The 16,914-nt window shown below is 33.5% G+C and overlaps 3 protein-coding genes across 3 annotated transcripts; 1 reads left to right on the top strand and 2 right to left on the bottom strand.

Annotated features, from left to right (window-relative positions):
- Window positions 1-1,045: 1,045 nt before the first annotated feature.
- LOC123910700 (deaminated glutathione amidase, chloroplastic/cytosolic) lies at window positions 1,046-5,285 on the bottom strand. The gene is made up of 9 exons (XM_045961889.1): window positions 4,483-5,285; window positions 4,229-4,365; window positions 3,840-3,968; window positions 2,764-2,822; window positions 2,372-2,484; window positions 2,200-2,292; window positions 1,887-1,989; window positions 1,540-1,622; window positions 1,046-1,400 (listed from the first exon to the last, which is right to left on the bottom strand). The coding sequence occupies exons 1-9, from the start codon at window positions 4,684-4,686 to the stop codon at window positions 1,359-1,361; spliced, it is 963 nt and encodes a 320-aa protein (XP_045817845.1). The 5' UTR covers window positions 4,687-5,285; the 3' UTR covers window positions 1,046-1,358.
- A 3,727-nt stretch (window positions 5,286-9,012) lies between these two features.
- On the top strand, window positions 9,013-10,475 carry LOC123910692. Its single transcript, XM_045961878.1, has 2 exons — window positions 9,013-9,408; window positions 9,544-10,475. Exons 1-2 carry the CDS (start codon window positions 9,320-9,322, stop codon window positions 10,016-10,018), a joined length of 564 nt encoding a protein of 187 aa, XP_045817834.1. The 5' UTR covers window positions 9,013-9,319; the 3' UTR covers window positions 10,019-10,475.
- A 643-nt stretch (window positions 10,476-11,118) lies between these two features.
- Window positions 11,119-15,635, bottom strand: LOC123910682 (protoheme IX farnesyltransferase, mitochondrial-like). The gene is made up of 7 exons (XM_045961868.1): window positions 15,276-15,635; window positions 15,035-15,164; window positions 14,330-14,467; window positions 14,058-14,191; window positions 12,697-12,822; window positions 12,296-12,399; window positions 11,119-11,701 (listed from the first exon to the last, which is right to left on the bottom strand). Exons 1-7 carry the CDS (start codon window positions 15,494-15,496, stop codon window positions 11,328-11,330), a joined length of 1,227 nt encoding a protein of 408 aa, XP_045817824.1. The 5' UTR covers window positions 15,497-15,635; the 3' UTR covers window positions 11,119-11,327.
- Window positions 15,636-16,914: the final 1,279 nt, after the last annotated feature.

Here is a 16,914-nt window from a genome sequence, read left to right as displayed (position 1 = left end):
CCCCAAGGGCATCATAGATAGAATGTTATTATCCTCACAAAAATGATGGTAATGTGGTAGGTAGGTTATTATCCTCACAAAAATTATGGTAGGTATGGTAGATTGTTTAACCAATTGGCTCTTGTAGTCTTGTTGTCTGTCCCCACAGAAATATGAAATAATGCAGTCTCACAAAAAGTTCAATACAATTCAATTCCTATTTATTATTATTATTTTTGAAACAAAATTCCTATTTATTATTATATTTTTTCTTTGGGAAAAGCTAAAATGCCCTAAGGACACATGTTAGTGATTCAAAAAATGAAATATTTTATCATAATTAATGCATTTAATTCACTTTTTAAACTTGATCACAACTTAATTACACAAAATTTAAGAGAATATTTCTACTTTTGGATTCTTAACATGTGCCCTTAGGATACATGTTACCAAGAGTCTATTCTTTTTGTACTTAAATCCATAAATCTTCTCGGGCAGATAACTACTACTATAAGACTATTTTCAACCAGATACAATGCTTAATTTTATTATTATATTTTACATTTACATATATATATGGTAATAGTGATTTTATGCACAAAAAAAAAAAGTAGTGATTTTCTATATTTTATTTATTTATTTCTTTAATTTCTGTAAAATGAATAAGTGCATCACTCATTATGGTACAAATGGATTCATGGTTTCTAAAGTTATGACTCTTGATTACTGAGAAACTATAAAGTTGTTTGGTGAAGTACTGAAGTCAATTTTTTTATTTTTTTATTTAAAAAAAAGAGTAGTGAATTGCACATTAGGGGTTAGCTAAGTTTTTTTTTATTCCTCTAAAATAAATGAATTTTAATTTTTGGTCCACAAATTTTTTATTATGAAGATTCAAACCATGACCTTTATTTATTTTCTTAACAGATACTATATTACTCTAATATTATTCTTTTATAAAAATGAGTAAGATATAATTTCTTAACAAGACCCTATTTCTCTGCCATCCAAACATAGTGTAAACTAATTTGTATTCGACCAAAAAATAAAGTTTGACAACAAATTATTCCATCATAAGTATAAGTGATCACACTCAATTACCAGCCAAACACGTTCCTTTAGATGATACACAGTAACTTTTAGCACCCATTTTCACAGTTGTTCAATTCTGTTTATCAAGGTGCATGTACAATTAACTTGTAGATAAAAGACAGTACATATTTCCACAAACTGCAATAATCTTGATCATTACAATTTATAATAAATATACAACCAACATTGTAAAATCAAATGAGGGTATCCTATATTTTTATTTTGGTACATACAAGTCCCAATTTAAATATTGTACCCTTTTGTGACTATTGATCCAAAAATAAGTACTATAGAGATGCAGCTCTCCAAAAGTCAAATGGCTTCCTTTGCTGAAACCAAAAGGTACAAATATATGCATCAATAATTAAAGAAGTTAAAAGCACTCTTACTTCGATAATTAATATTAATAAGAATAGAAATGCTAATTAACATATTATTTCCAAATTATAGACATTGCAAACAATTTACCTTAGCAACAGGCATCTTTTCTCTTACTGAATCAACTAATGATAAATCAATATCAGCTACCACAATTCCTGTAGCCAAACGATCTGAAACACAAAAACAAACCAACAGTTTGAACCACCAAGGAGGAGAATGAATGCACCACCAAAAAATCTTCTATGGAATAAAGTTCAAGCAAAACTATCCCTTATCCTAAAATACGAGGCCCTAGCTCATAGACATATTTTTGAGGCATGAGATAAGAGTATTTTGACATCATTATGTAAGATCCATATGTATGTAATATAAATAGAATACTAATCATTCCAATAAATTAGTTTGATGAATGTGGGAAATATCAAGTTTCTTACCTGGTAAGCGACCAACAATGGTCCCCCATGGATCGATAATTAATGTATCACCATAGCTTTCTCTTTTGTCATTGTGTATTCCAGCTTGCGCAGAAGCTATGACCTGATAAGTCATTCACCAAACTATTCGTATAAATTTTTTTGAATGATAAATATTGGTAATCAGTTGTTAGAAATGTTAGTGAGGGGAGTTGAAGAAAGTAATTGGCAAAAGAAGAAAGCAGATGAAATTCAGTTGGAAATGATGAAGGCACGAGAGAAGAGGGAGAAACCAAGAAGGGCAGTATTGCTAGGTGCAAAAACGAATTCTTACATAGCATTGATTCTCGATTGCACGAGCACGAAGAAGAATCTCCCAATGTGCTTCACCAGTCACTTTAGTGAATGCTGCGGGCACCAATAGTATCTGGACAATGCAAAACACAAGAAAAATTTAGTTTCTAAACAACATATTTTAAGCAAAACAAAATACTATCATTTAATACCTGTGCTCCATGTTGGAAACGTAGCAGCTGGTAAATTTCTGGAAATCTCAAATCATAGCAAACACTAAGGCCCAAACGCCCAATAGGACTGTCCACTGCAACAACATCCTTGCCTGAAAACATCACCAAGAATAAGATAGTAGATATGAAATCATATCCATCATATTTACATGAACAAGATAAAAAATAGTTATACTGAAACATCTTTCATTAAGAAGTTTCGTTAAGAAGTTTAAACTTTGGTGGGGGAAAATGGTAGAAAGGTTCTTGTTTATTACCAAAATGAGAAGTTCCGATTAGAACTAAAGCAAGAAAAACACCCATTTAGCCTTAATACCGTCAAGAAAAACACTCATTTAGCCTTAATACCGTGTAAAGAGTAAATATCCTACCTGATTCTGTAAAACTACTTTCTTTATATACCCTTCCACCAGGAACATCTACATCAAACCTTCAAATAAAGTGAAATTACATCAATTGAGAACTGTTAATACAACCTTAATAAGACAAACAGAAAGCTGTAGGGTTTTGAGTTATTTTTGGGATAAAGAATTAAGGTTTCTAATTGAAAAACAATTAATTGAGGGTCATGCCAGGGCTTTCATCAAGTGATAAAGAATGTGTTTGGATTGATGTTTAAGAGTTCCTAACCCCTGTTTGGTACTCTGAAATGTGCTTTCTGAGTTGAAAAGGAGGGTTGGTTACTTCTAAGCAAACATGATTTTACTTCCAAACACACATTAGATTAAAAAGTGAAAAAAGGTTCCTTCTATGTTGCAGTCAAAATTGTGTTCAATTTGATTTATCATAAACTCTGTTGAAATATAACTCATCAAATATAAATAACTTCGCTTCAAACTCGTTTTCAACTAAAATTTCACTTGCAAAATGAACTTCATCCAATATCAAGTTCGCAGATGCTCACCCAAAAATACACATAAAGTGGTTGGATTTAATGTTTTAAGGATAAATTTGTCCTTTGGTTTTTCAGCCAGAGTTGCCAATTGCGGATCGCAGAAAATAGTGGCTTGTCTAAATTCTGCATCACTACAGCGCTATAGTGCTGCTATGCCTCCAATATCGATATGACAACACTTTATACAAAGATGCATTTCACAGAACAACAGCAGATTGTTCAAATTCTGCAATCCTAGCACTGCTATTTAACCAATTCAGCTTTAACCAATTCATATAGGTAATATATTTTCCCATTCTCTTCTAACCCCCGCTCGAACTCTCCTTCTCATGCAAAATTCTCCCCTTACTTTGCTTCTTCCTATTCCCTAATATCTTGTTCCTACTGTTAACTTGCGTTTGTTTTGCAAACTTGAAGTAATATGCACATTCTACATTCTAATCAGTATGATACTAACTAGAAAAACAAGTAGGCTAATAAAACTATAGTCTATACCAAATCAATATTCAGATGGAAATGGATTCACATTGATGATAAAGTTAATAGTCTTACAGGTGAATTTTTCTGTAAGTGCTTCGAATTTTTCCAGTGTCATCTACAACAACATGTGTATTAAACAAGTGTTGTGGATCAGATCCTTTTTCTTGGAAGCCTCCAAGTGACAACCAAATGCTAGATTCTCTGCAACACATCAAATGTTGTAAATAATTCACATGATCAGAGGCAGCTTTTAGGACACTTGTCGGTCTCCGACACATGTCGTACGAGTGCCATACAAGTGTGAGACACCGACACGTGTTTAACAATCCTAGAGGTGTCGTGCTTCATAGCTCAATATGAACTGAGTGAAATATCAGACATTTCGAAAATAGAGCAACCAGCTATGTTGATATAGGATGATCGAACAAGAAAAAAGAAGACATTGTTAGATATAGAGCAACCTGGCTAAAGAGCAGTATTGGTCCATAATTGGTCCATCCAAAGGTTGTGCAATTCTAACACTGTCACCATCCTTAGCACCGACAAAAGAGAATGCTTCAGGAAAGCAAAGCAATTTTGCTCCAGCAGATGCAGCTTCCTTTGCAAACAAACAAACACAGTGAAAGCAGAAAATGAAAATTATGAAACAAGAAAGAGAAATTGTGAAAAATAAAGGGAACCCATCCATATAAGATTAAAGAAGAAAAGAGAATACTTTGACAAGACGAGAGCATGTGGTGAAATTGGAAGCGAGATCGTTGATGGATGTCATTTGAGCGGCGGCAACTCGGAGTGAGTTAGTGGTCGCCATGGTTGACTCGCCGGCGACGGAGAGAGAGGCACGTAATCGGCGGCGGAGGAGTGATGGTGATGATAAGGTAATAATATGATTCACTGAATAACACGACAATCGCATCATGTTATGTTACTTTGAATTTCTTCATTTTACAAATCTTTCCATACATACGGTGAAAGAAGTAAAAGAAAACTACAATTTTTATCATTCACCCAATCACATGAAAACTTTTTAATCAAAATAATCTTTCTGTTTAGTTTATGAATGAAAATGCCCTCTTTTATTAGGTCTTTCCAATTAAGGGATGACGACGGGTAGGATCGGTTGCGGATTTTACACTTCTCAAACCCGCATCCGAAACCATCACCCGAACACAAACTCAAAAGCTGTTTTTGTGGCAAAACAAAACTCACACCCACACCCGTTGAGTTTTTCACCCAAATCCGAACCCGCAGCAAAAAACAGGCAAAATTAATTACTTGCCTGAATCCAAGGAATTGCCTCTTTTGGACAATAATTCAGGTCTAAGATATTCTTCATGTCCTTCTCGCAAAAAAGAAGTTCACATTCATACTTTTGGCACCGATTATTGGAGAAAGAAAGATTCAAGACTTTCCATATCGATCCTTACGTGCAAAACCACAGGGAATATTTGTTAGTCATACAGTTAATTGGTCGGATTCTGATGCAATATTTAACTCACAAATACGATGTCTCAAACTAACTTAATTCAATATCAGTTAGAGATGGAATACTTAAAGGTGAATGTGATAAAAATTTAAGCCCTGTTCAATTATTAATTCTAGGTTCTGAAATAAGCTGTATAGTAGTTAAATATCAGTCATCTCATTTACATTTGATGTGTCCTAACTTTACAAGACAATTTTATCTTACTAGGGCATTTTTCAATTGGATTGCTTGCATCTTTTTCAGTTCTAAAATTCGTAATCATGTATAAAAGGGCAGAGAATATAATATACACTGCTTAAATTGTTCAAAAGATCCAGGTTCTAAAATACCAGTAACAATAAAATACAAACCTGATCAAGCCTTGACAGAGTATCTTCAAAACTCGAAGATGATTAAAGGCGTATTTGAGAAGGAGATTAAGGATGTTGTGGCCACGGTTATGGAGATTATGTCGGAGATGAAACCTAAACTAGGGCTCGGAGCCAAAGCCAAACTAGCCAAACTAGCAACGGTTATGAAGTGGGATTAGTACCTGCTTAACAAGTTATTAGATGATTGTTTCTGTAGTTGAGATGTAACTGTTTCGTTGCTGTGTCTATCTTGTTTCTGTTTAATCTATATTTCAAATATGTGATCTATCTATGTAATGAAAGGTCTTTCTTGCTTCCAAATTGTAATGGATTTTGCATCGCTCCTAATAATTACTTCTGCAAAGTATTCGTTATGTTGAAATTTAGAATTCAATTCCTACAAAATGCAAATTAAAAACTAAAATCTTAATGATTGTAGTTCATTAGTATTAGAGGTCACTGGTTTCTTAATAACAGAAATCTTCACCAAAGGATTAAGCTTTGGATGACTACTGCTCGAGTCGGAATCATCCAAACTAGCTTTAGTTAGAGTGTCAATTGCTTTTCCCGGAAGGCCTTTGGAAAATTTTTGGCCTCTAATCTAATTATGTTGGGCTGGCCCTGATTGGCAGTTGCTTTTCCTGGAAGGTCTTTGGATTTTTTTTGCCTCTTTGTATTATTATTGGATGTTTCTCCATGTCCATTTGAAAGCTGAAGCAAATTCTCCACAGTTTCAATATATTCATCACCAATTTTTCTGATAGAAACTTCTAAATTATCTTTTGCTGATAGAAACTTCTGAGTTATCAGAGAAAATTGATTTTACCAGTGCGTCATCTTCTTTTTCTCCTTCTAGTTTTTTCGCCTTGTTTTCTGCTGTACGTCCATGAAGTGGGATTGAAGTAGATTAAAAGAGCACTCCCGAGAACAAACGAAAGAAGGGCGTGGATACAAGAAGGTTTTAAGGCCACAACTTAGTAAGATTATAATCACTAACCTTGAGTTCTCAGAAGCACTACCCTTTGTTGCTTTCACTTCATTGCTAGTGGAGATTGCTGCAAAACTAGATCATGTTATGGATAAAGTTGAAGAGTTGGGCAAAATGTCTCACTTTAGAGAGTTCAGAGATGATGATGATGATGATGAGAATATTGTTGTCACTTGTGAGAGACCAAAAATGAATATAGTTGATAATGACTTGCCTTCTTATGGAGCAGAATAGTTGTTACTAGATGTGTATCATTCCATGAGAAAAAATGAATATAGTTGAACGATGTTTACAATACATTACTTATTTTATGCCTTCTGCATAGGGAAGATTAAGGCATGTCCTGCATCCGAGCAAGTAAATTTGTGCGTACATTTTAGCCATGAAGTTTTAGTTTTCTGAGAGCTGAGTCCTAATTATCATTCCTTGATAGGATCTATCCAGTATTATGAAGATCCAAAGAACAATAGTAGTAAATGTTCTGACTTGTGAACATGAACTCTCTGATAGAAATACAACTAGCTTTATTTGTTAATAAGCAAACAAGACATAATATGTTTGAATCTTAATATTTGACTTACAGCTGCAGAAAATTGCATAGTTTGTATTATTCATTCCTTGTTCAGATTGCATCCTCTAGTTATTGAAGGAACAATTATGATTTCAGGAGGAACCTTATGTAAAGGACTAAATAGAGGATTGGGAACTCTGTTAGCAGGATCATTGGCATTTTTTATCAGGTATCTTGCAGATGTCCCTGGTCATATTTTTCGTGCAATTTTCATTGGTGCTGCTGTTTGTTGAAGTTCTAAGAGAAGCTCAATTGGTATGTTAAACATGAGTTTATCATACAAGATATAAACATTTGATGTCCAAAGATATACAGATCCCCTATTATTCAAGGTTCTAACTATAATCTTTAGCCTATGCTTGTAATTTTAGTTTTCTTATAAGGTAATTCTAATAAACTTGTCTTTCTTGTGGCTGGAGCTTCCCAAATGTTATGCTTAACCATATTCTTTAACTGTTGGTGTGCAGGTACTGCAGCTACTTATATAAGGTTCATTCCTTATATCAAGAAGAATTATTATGACTATGGTGTGTTATGATATTTCTCTTGACTTATATAAGGTTGATTATTATGTTGTCATTGTCACTTTGAATTTCTTCATTTCACAAATCTTTCCATACATACTCCCAATTGTTTTCTCCTTTGTATTTTTACATAGGTGATTAAAGAGAATAATAGCCTCTTCTAAGAGAGAAATGAGGTAGTTAATAGTAATGGTTCGATTGAGAGCCGTCGTCGTAACAATGAGGGTAGAGTCTGTTTCAAAAATAACACGATCAAGTTAAATGTGAATTACTGTGTCCAATTGCAGTAGAATAGAAACCTTTAACAAGATCACCACAAGAGTCCCTTAGTAATCCTTTGAGACAACTAATGCATTAATTTGAAAATCCCAAGTGATATTATATTATACTTTTATAAATAGTTAAGCAACTAACTTAATTCAGTACTATACTAGCACTGTTTTACAGTCTAAGCACAAATATAAACATAGCAGCATGCAATTAAAGACAGCAAATGCAGATGTTTCTTGCATGTTTTCCTTAAAGAGGAGTAAAACTAATGGTATCTTCTTCTCTTCCTGCAAGAGACAACAGAGAGAATCAATCCTTGTGGAGTGGACTGTACGTGGTTGATTTGTGGTTTGAATCTGACACTTACTTTCTAGTTGCCACATTTCATATATCTCTTCAATAGGCAAACAAAACATTTGTAATTGCATATTAGTTATTATTGATAGAATTACCTTGGAATTTTCTTTACCTTCAACTATTATTGTAAACTACCTATCTATCCAACAACAAAAATACTACTATTCAATGTAAAAAAATTATCTAAAAAATAGTGGATTCAAATTTTTAAGATCTTGTTAAACAGAGTGCCCAGAGCATTTATTAAACATTTCATTTAAAGAAATAATTTATCAAAAAGCAAAATATTTCAATTTCTAATGTGTTGACTTCACATATTTTCATAAAATTTTAACAAAAACTTACTATTTAAGATGCTTAAAGAGTGTCCTTAGCATTTTCCAATTTTTAAAAGTCAAAATATTATTTTTCTCAATGTATTCGTTAACATGTGGCCTAAGGACACACGTTAACAAAACCATATATATAAGGGTCATTAAATGCACCATTTTCAAGATTATGTTACTATTTTTGTTTCCTTAACCATCAGTATCTCATCTCATGGGCCATCACAGCATTTTATTGTAACAAAATTAACCTTCCATTAAATTAAATTCACCTAAAAACTAGTACTAATTCAAAGTAGCTAAACCAAATGAAGTCAACAGAAACAAAACAAAGTCAATAAACACCAACATAATAGTGACTACCACTCTAGTACTTCTAGTCTTCTACAACTACTTTTGCTTCTCTCTCTCTCTCTCTGCCAGTACTTCTCCCCAACATTGCTAGATAACTCTCTTTTATTTAATTAATTTGATTAAAAATCTCACCAAAACTTTCATCTTTTATACTTCCCTTTGCTTTCTATGCAAAAATTCTACATCTTTTGGGGTACCCCACACCACATGTATATTTTGTGCTTTCAAATCTCTCATCTCTGCATCAGAGGGTTAGTTTAGATTAATTTGGAATCGAGTTGCAAAGTTGTAATCTTTTTTTAAAAAAAAAAAAAAATTGTTATTATATGTCTCACCAACAACAAAACCCACCACCGGTTTCACAACAAATGGGTAATTCTGAAGCAGCAGATGTTGTTAAACCCTTCTCAATAAGGTACCAACCAACATATATATATGCTTTTAATTTATGTTACTATAAATATCTTTGTTTCTCACTATCAATCTATTTCTTGTTTCATGTTGAATTATTCATGTTGAATTGTTGTTAAAACTTTGAGCTATATTGCAGACAGTATGTTCTTGCTTGTCGTCAAAAAAGCGTCTCTCATAGCTGGCCATTTCCTAACAAGTATCTACAAATGTGTCTCAACCATGGTCTCAAAGATGTATTGCCACCATTTGAATCACTAAAAGTCAAAGGTTGTTTTTCCAACTTGGTGAGTTATTCACAAAATGATCATGATAGTAAAGAATTAGCTGAGTTTTGCAAAACTGAATCAGTTCAACAACATGTCATTGAGCAGAACCAACAAAATATTAAAAATGAGTGTGATTTTAATGTGTCTCATGGAGAAGTATCGTACAAAAAAGTCACTAAGGAATATGAATGGCCTTCAACATTCACCCTTAATCAAAGTTCAATTCATGTTCACAAAATCCTTCCATCAAAGCTAATGAAAGATAAACGCAAAAGGCGTAAAGGGAGATGCAAGAAACGATCAATGGTTGATATTTTAGCTGTAGCAAGGCATTCTACACTTTAGACCAAACTGAAGCATATCAGCGTCAAAAAATTTCAAATTAAATCTGAGGAAAGTGTTGAGGATTTAGTAATATTGAAAGGAAAGGGGACATTGTTGCTCAAGTTCAAGCTCAATGTATGTCGGAATAGAGGAACATAAATTGATTTCCTTCAATGAGTTATGTATATATGTTCAAAGTTCTCTTAGACAATTTTTTTATGTAGTCAACACGAACAATTTATATATGTTGCATGAATATGAAATACTATTGTTTTTAGTAAACAGGACATTCTAAGGAAAAATAGCAAGAAAATCTAAGCCAATCTCCCCTTGATGTGCATGTCTGTACTGTATTAATGTAATTTTTCTTCTTTTATCTCTCAACCCTTCACTTTGTAGTTTAGTCCATGAAAACAAGTCTTATAAATATTTAATTTTATACATCCAATATATCTCTAGGTGTATGGACAGTCAATAATAGTTTTAACTTAAATTCTTATATAGAAATTCAGATTCAAACTAAGATCGCCGGCTAAACCAGATGAAACTTGCACCACTCATTCAAAAGCTCATAGTATAAACTAAACGTTGAGGTGAACCTAAATCAAATGTAATCACATGGCAACATACTTATCTATATTGTGACAAAATCATCTCTGTTATGCATGGGACAAATGGTATGTCGAGGAAGTTGGCTTTAGTTTTGGTAAGATGCTGTGTGACATCCAACCAAAAGAAGTGCAGTAAATGTGTTGGAGGAATTTTCAATGATTGACAGGTGGCATGAACTCTTTCAAATCAAATTAGTCCATGTGCCTATCTTTTGAACCACAGAGAATGAAACTAAAGTGGTCCATGTATTGCAGAGGGAAGCTTCCTATCTAGTCCAGTTTACATTCACAAACGACAAGACAGTTTAGAACAATTTTGCAGCTGTGTTGAGCTCAGCCATTTCTATCTTTGAGACATTGATGCTCATGCATACTTTGCAGCTTTATGATGATGATGTTTTCTTGCTTGAAGTTTTCATGCATCTTTCCTTCCCAAAAACAAATATTAAACTGAAAATATGAAGGGGAGGGGGAGAAGGTTGAAAAAGAAAGAGTAAGGAGCTCAAAATATAACAAAAAGAACTATTTGCATATTTATTTATGCAAAATAGAGAGTAACTATGCCTTATTTCACATTATATACTTCTTCCATTCTCGATGCAAAATCTTTAATGGCTTTAAACGCCATTGAGAAAACAATTACAATGAATATATCAAATCAACCCAACAAAACATGTTAAGAAAATGTGGTCAAGCAAGATCTACCCATGTGATAAATATTAAACAACGTCATATGAAGGAGCAGGCAAAAAGGGGAAAGGTGCAACGGAAGCATATGCTACAGGTGGACGTGCTCGGTTCCTGTGTCTGCCCTTGATCTTCTGGTTACCATTTTTATCGTCTATCTCTGGAGTTTCTACAGAGGATGAGGATTCCACAAAACCCTTTGCATTGACTTCTAAAAACTGTTGGTTATCTGTGCGACGGTGAACTAGAAGCCCGGCCATAAAAACAGGGAGATAAAGAAGACTGGCATGAAACATTCTCCTAGCTCTTTCCTTAGTACGGTCTCTATAAAATGAAAACGCTGCGGCGCTTATTGCAAGTGTAAGTGCAGTGGACTCGAGACAAAACCATCCAGAAGTCACGCCCCCTGTTGACATGTGCAGAAACGTGAGTCTCAAGATTCTCAATGTGATCAAAATATTCACTTTTTGTTCATGTTAATAAAAAGTGAAACTTTCTAACATTTCAACTGACTGCTTGTTGAAATCCAATTGAAATGGTGATTGTATAATATATCCTTATTTCAAAAATCAGAGTCTGGCAAACAAACTTTTCATATGTAAGGTCAAAGGTTCTATATGTACCACAAATGTCTTTTGGAACAAAACATATGAATTCAGGGCCAAGACAAAACACACTGGATTTAATTTTAGTCATCGTCTCTATCTACACTTAAAGCCATGAGCAAAAAGACTAAAAATCCAGGGAACTCGGAGCTATACTCTTAATTTGATTGAAGTTATAAAAAATTTCTTCTAACATTATAAAATTTTATTCAAAATTCATACAGCTCCATAAGTTTCACAGGCCATAACCTTAATTAGGACAAATTTCTTGATGGGATTTTGACTTTAAAATCCTATCAAGTTTATAATCAATACTTGCACCAGATAACTGAGATAAAAGAATCAAGATAAAATATTCATTAAAATATTTCTAGTAGAAGAAAATATCTACTCACAATCATATGCCAAGAAACCCAAAGGGATCAGATATATGGAGTTCCTCATGGCCACCAATGCTGTTTTCCGCCCAGATGGATCAGCAAGAGAGTACATCTTAAACCTATATTTGCAATAAACCAAAAATGTCAATAGGTAAAGGGTTGTATAGTTTGGATCATCAGTAAATGAATAAAAAATACTTTGGGGGTAGACTGTAGACCATAAGCCAAATGCAGCAACCATACATTTTTAATTTAAATTAAACTGTAGGTTTCTTCTACTTCTATATCTGGAAAATTGAAGCCCTTTTGTGGTTCAACTTCAAACTGGATTCGGGTCCTTATAATTTTAAAATAATAATAGTTGTATTGTATGAAATAAAATTTTATCACTATATAAATAAGATATATGAGCATACCCTCCTGCAGCATAGTCATCACGACACATATAAGCAAGGGCCATAAAATGTGGTATCTGCCAAAAATACAAAGCAGCCGGAAGAATCAAACTATTTAGTGAAATATCACCAGAAGCTGCAGCCCATCTGAAAATAACCCACAAAAAAGGTGAGGGACAGCAGAAAATATACATGCATGCATGTGCCCATACATGGAGGAAAAAGAGTGTGATTCAGCTCATCTAAAATGAATGGGGTTGAAGTAAATAAGTTCAACTGTTGATGAATAACTTAATGGTAGATATTATATGTAAATGCGTAGCAATCAAAATTCAAAAATATAATAGAATGTCAACTGTTGATTTTCTCATATCAATACTTAATTATTTTAGTTTACCATGAAAAGTGAGCTCTCACTTCAGAGGAGCCAAATCCAATAGAATGAGAGAAGGTATGCTCATTTTCAGGATGTTCAGTGTTGAATTATATATCCTTCCACTTTCAGCATATAGCACATTAATCCGGCTACAGCCAATCTAAAGTGGAAGACAAGATCTACAATAAATCTTCGACCAATTGTCTAATACTAATAAGCAATAATACTTTGAGAAAGAAAAGTTCAATAAATCAGTTAAAATAAAATTCTTCTTAAGCAACAGATACTCAACTCAAACAAGATTATAAGCATGAAAAATCGGAGTATCCCTACCACAGGAAGAAATGTATAAGATAGATATTTGACATCAAGCAGTCAAAATCATTATAAATAAGCATACTCAATCATAACAGAGGCGTACGTAGGTTTTGGATACACGCGCACACACACAGAGGACTCCATAACATAACATGATATTGACACACAAGAACATGACTCCTCCCATATTAACTCGGGGTTTAAAGTAGAGGTTTTACCCCTTTAGCAGCCTGGCTTTTGGAGGTGCTCTTTCCTCTAGATCATATAGGTGAGATGAAACAAGAGGCTTCCATATCACTAACTATAATTAGAAAAACAAAAATATTCATATACTTTTAACTTAATTTCCTTTTACAAGTATGGAAAACAAGAAACTAAAGTAACAAAATAAGAGTATATAAATATTTTCAATTTTGGTGCTTGGATGAACTTTTGAAAGAGACCTATAAGGTCCCAAAAACTCCTACTCTCTCCACAACAGTTTAGGACGGAACAATTTAATTTCAAAGGGATTTTACCTATCACATGGTTCAAAGATTAAAACAACACGCATATATATATATATATATATATATATATATATATATATATATATATATATATATATATATATATATATATATATATCACCCAAGAACTGACATTTGCAATGCATATGAAACAAACAAGAAAATTTGTACACAATTACCCCAAAAGTGGTGGAATAGCACCGACTACGGCCCCCACCCATGTATTTACGGGATGAATTTGCTTCAATGGTGTATATACAAAAGAATACAGAATCAGGTTGGAAGCAGCAAGCCCAGCAGCTAACATATTAGTCTGGAACAACCTTGTCATAAAGCGGCAATGTTAGTCCCTAAACTCAAGGCACATAAAGCAATTTGTAAGAAATGCATTTGAAGCTTAAAGTTCAAACAAGAAAAACATACAATCAACGAGGTAAGAAAAATTCACTACCTGCGTCGCTAGTACGGCTGTGCCAGCCAAACCAACAGAGGATGCCCAGGCAACTGCATGAGGTATTGTAATGCGTCCAGCGGGTAGTGGCCTTTGACTTGTTCTCCTCATTATGGCATCATTTTTTATCTCAAACACCTAAAATAGACAACCATTTAATAGATCTTATGTTAAATTGTTGATCAAGAATTTAAGGGTTTGTTTGGCCGTTCGGCAGGAAAAGAAAGAAGGGGAAGGTTTTGAGGATAAAGGGAGGGAGGAAAAGGAAGGGGATGAGAGAGTAGTCCCTCACTTTACAAGAGAGTTTAATTTTCTTCATTAGACTAAAGTCTTCCAATATGGAACTCAAAAAACGCAACGGGGGAGGACTTTAGAGGGTTTTGTATAAATTTCCAAATCATATTTTCTTTTTAATTGTAAGTAACAGTCTCAAAAGTCAAAACAAAGAAAACATTACTGATAAGAAATCTTCTCCATTCCCCTTCAAAGATGAGTTCAAACAAGGTCGGGGGATTCTTCTCCCTTTCCATTACTCCCCTCAGTTTCCTCCTAACTCCTAAACAACATAACCTAGCTATCATTTTGTTTCCACATACAGACATTTTGACACTTATATATCTAGTCTAACTCATTAAATCATATCAGAATTAAGTTCAAAGAGCATGAATTACGAAATAAAAACATAAAATGGATTGAAAAACTGACCTGATTTAAAGTGCTAGCAGATGCAGCAACCATCATGGTACCGAAGCAAGTATAAGAAAGCATAGAGAGATCAACAGCACCACCACTCCCCAACACAAATCCAGTCCCAGAAGTTGCAACCACAAGCAAGCTATATAATCAATCAAAATGTTTTTCACATTACATAACACAAAAATGAACAATAAAACCATCAAATCAATATCGAAATAAAATAATAGCTTTTGAATACATAAAGTGAAACCTGAGACGAGCTTTTGAGAGTTCGGAATAGCAGTTTCCATAGTGACGGACGAAGGAGAGGATATCGGTGGATTTAGAGGTGGCAACAGAAGGAGAGAGATGAAGATTGGAAGAAGAGAAAGAGGAACGGAGATGAGTAAAGTTGTGAGGAGAAGAGGAATTGACGAGTCTGGAATACAAGGTAGCACAATTCCAATTCCTTCTGAACATGGTGGTGATCATCAACAACCCGCTGCTGAACAAAGCAGAAGAAGAAGAAGAATTGACCCAATCAATCAATCTATGTTGCACTGCACGCGATGATGATGATGACGACGACGACTTCAATTCTAACTCTGAAACTCACCATGAATTGGACCGTTCACTAATGGGCTTGGATCGATGGTTCATAGTATATTTGGGCTGGAGAGTGTAACCTAAACTTCTACGACTTCTTCTTTTCGCACCCCTTGAATATTCTTGTTCGCCCCAAACATTTGAAAAAAATACCCCTTAGTGAGTGAACTCAAGGACTCAAGGTGCAAAATCTGGAGTTTACATCTTACAAAATAGGAGCGAAGGAAGAGTGAGAGATACAAAAATATTAGAATTTATAAGATTCATATTTTAGGATGCGAATTGTTTTTCTTCTTCTTAGTTTTTGCTATTTACATGAGATTTCTTTTGGAAGGTCGAAGGGCACCAAAAGAAGTCAACTTCTATGGGGTTTCTTTTGACGCTCTTCATCCTTTTCGCGTGTAATGCTTGTTTTCAATTTTATCCTTCTACTTAACTAGCGGTCAATGGTTGATATTTGGTGTCAAACTTTTATTTGACATCTGGTGTCAACAGATCATGACTTTTTATATATTATTCTAAGATTAATTTTTTCATCTAAGATAATACATGTATTAATTGTATTCTTTATCCTTTTTAATGGAAGTTCGTGACAATTATATTTTCAAATTAAAAGTAAAATTCTCATTTCTCAATGAAGACTCATGAAATATGAATTATTTTACAATGAATATATAAGTATTGCCATGCATGTAGTTTGCAGTATTTTTGGTGATCGATATGTATGACTAAAAAATCATATAGGGGTGAAATTCATGTGGACCAGTGTGTAGATCGGATGATAGAAAAATTAATATACAAGGGTAGGTTTTGAACTTGAAATCCCCTATTTATTATCTTAATGGGTAAAATTTTGACCATTAGAGTAATTGACAAAAAATATATTTAAATATGAGAATGAGGGGCAATCAATTGTGTATAGTTTACATACTACTATTCAAAATTAATTTGTAGGAGTTGGATAAGTTTTTAGTCCTTATCAAAATTTCACCAAATTTGGGCTAATCCTTTTGAGCTCTATGTATATCTATATTATGTATTTAGTCGACCGATTATTGGTCACTGTTGACTTTTTATATTGAAATGTTATCTCTTTCGATCAATTTTTTTTAATACTTTTGATTTCCTACCACCAAATATAAAGGTGGTAAATGAACAAATGTTGCATCTTCGATATCTATAATTATATCTTTAAAGAACATTGCTTTTTTTATTTTTCCATGTAAAAAAGAATTAACAAAGCCTATAAAATGATAATAAACAATAAATTGAATATTGGGATATGGAAGAAAAGAAGAAGATTC

This window comes from Trifolium pratense, linkage group LG1 (assembly GCF_020283565.1).
Source record: "Trifolium pratense cultivar HEN17-A07 linkage group LG1, ARS_RC_1.1, whole genome shotgun sequence".
NCBI lineage: Eukaryota > Viridiplantae > Streptophyta > Magnoliopsida > Fabales > Fabaceae > Trifolium > Trifolium pratense.
This window is presented reverse-complemented; position numbering and strand designations above follow the sequence as displayed.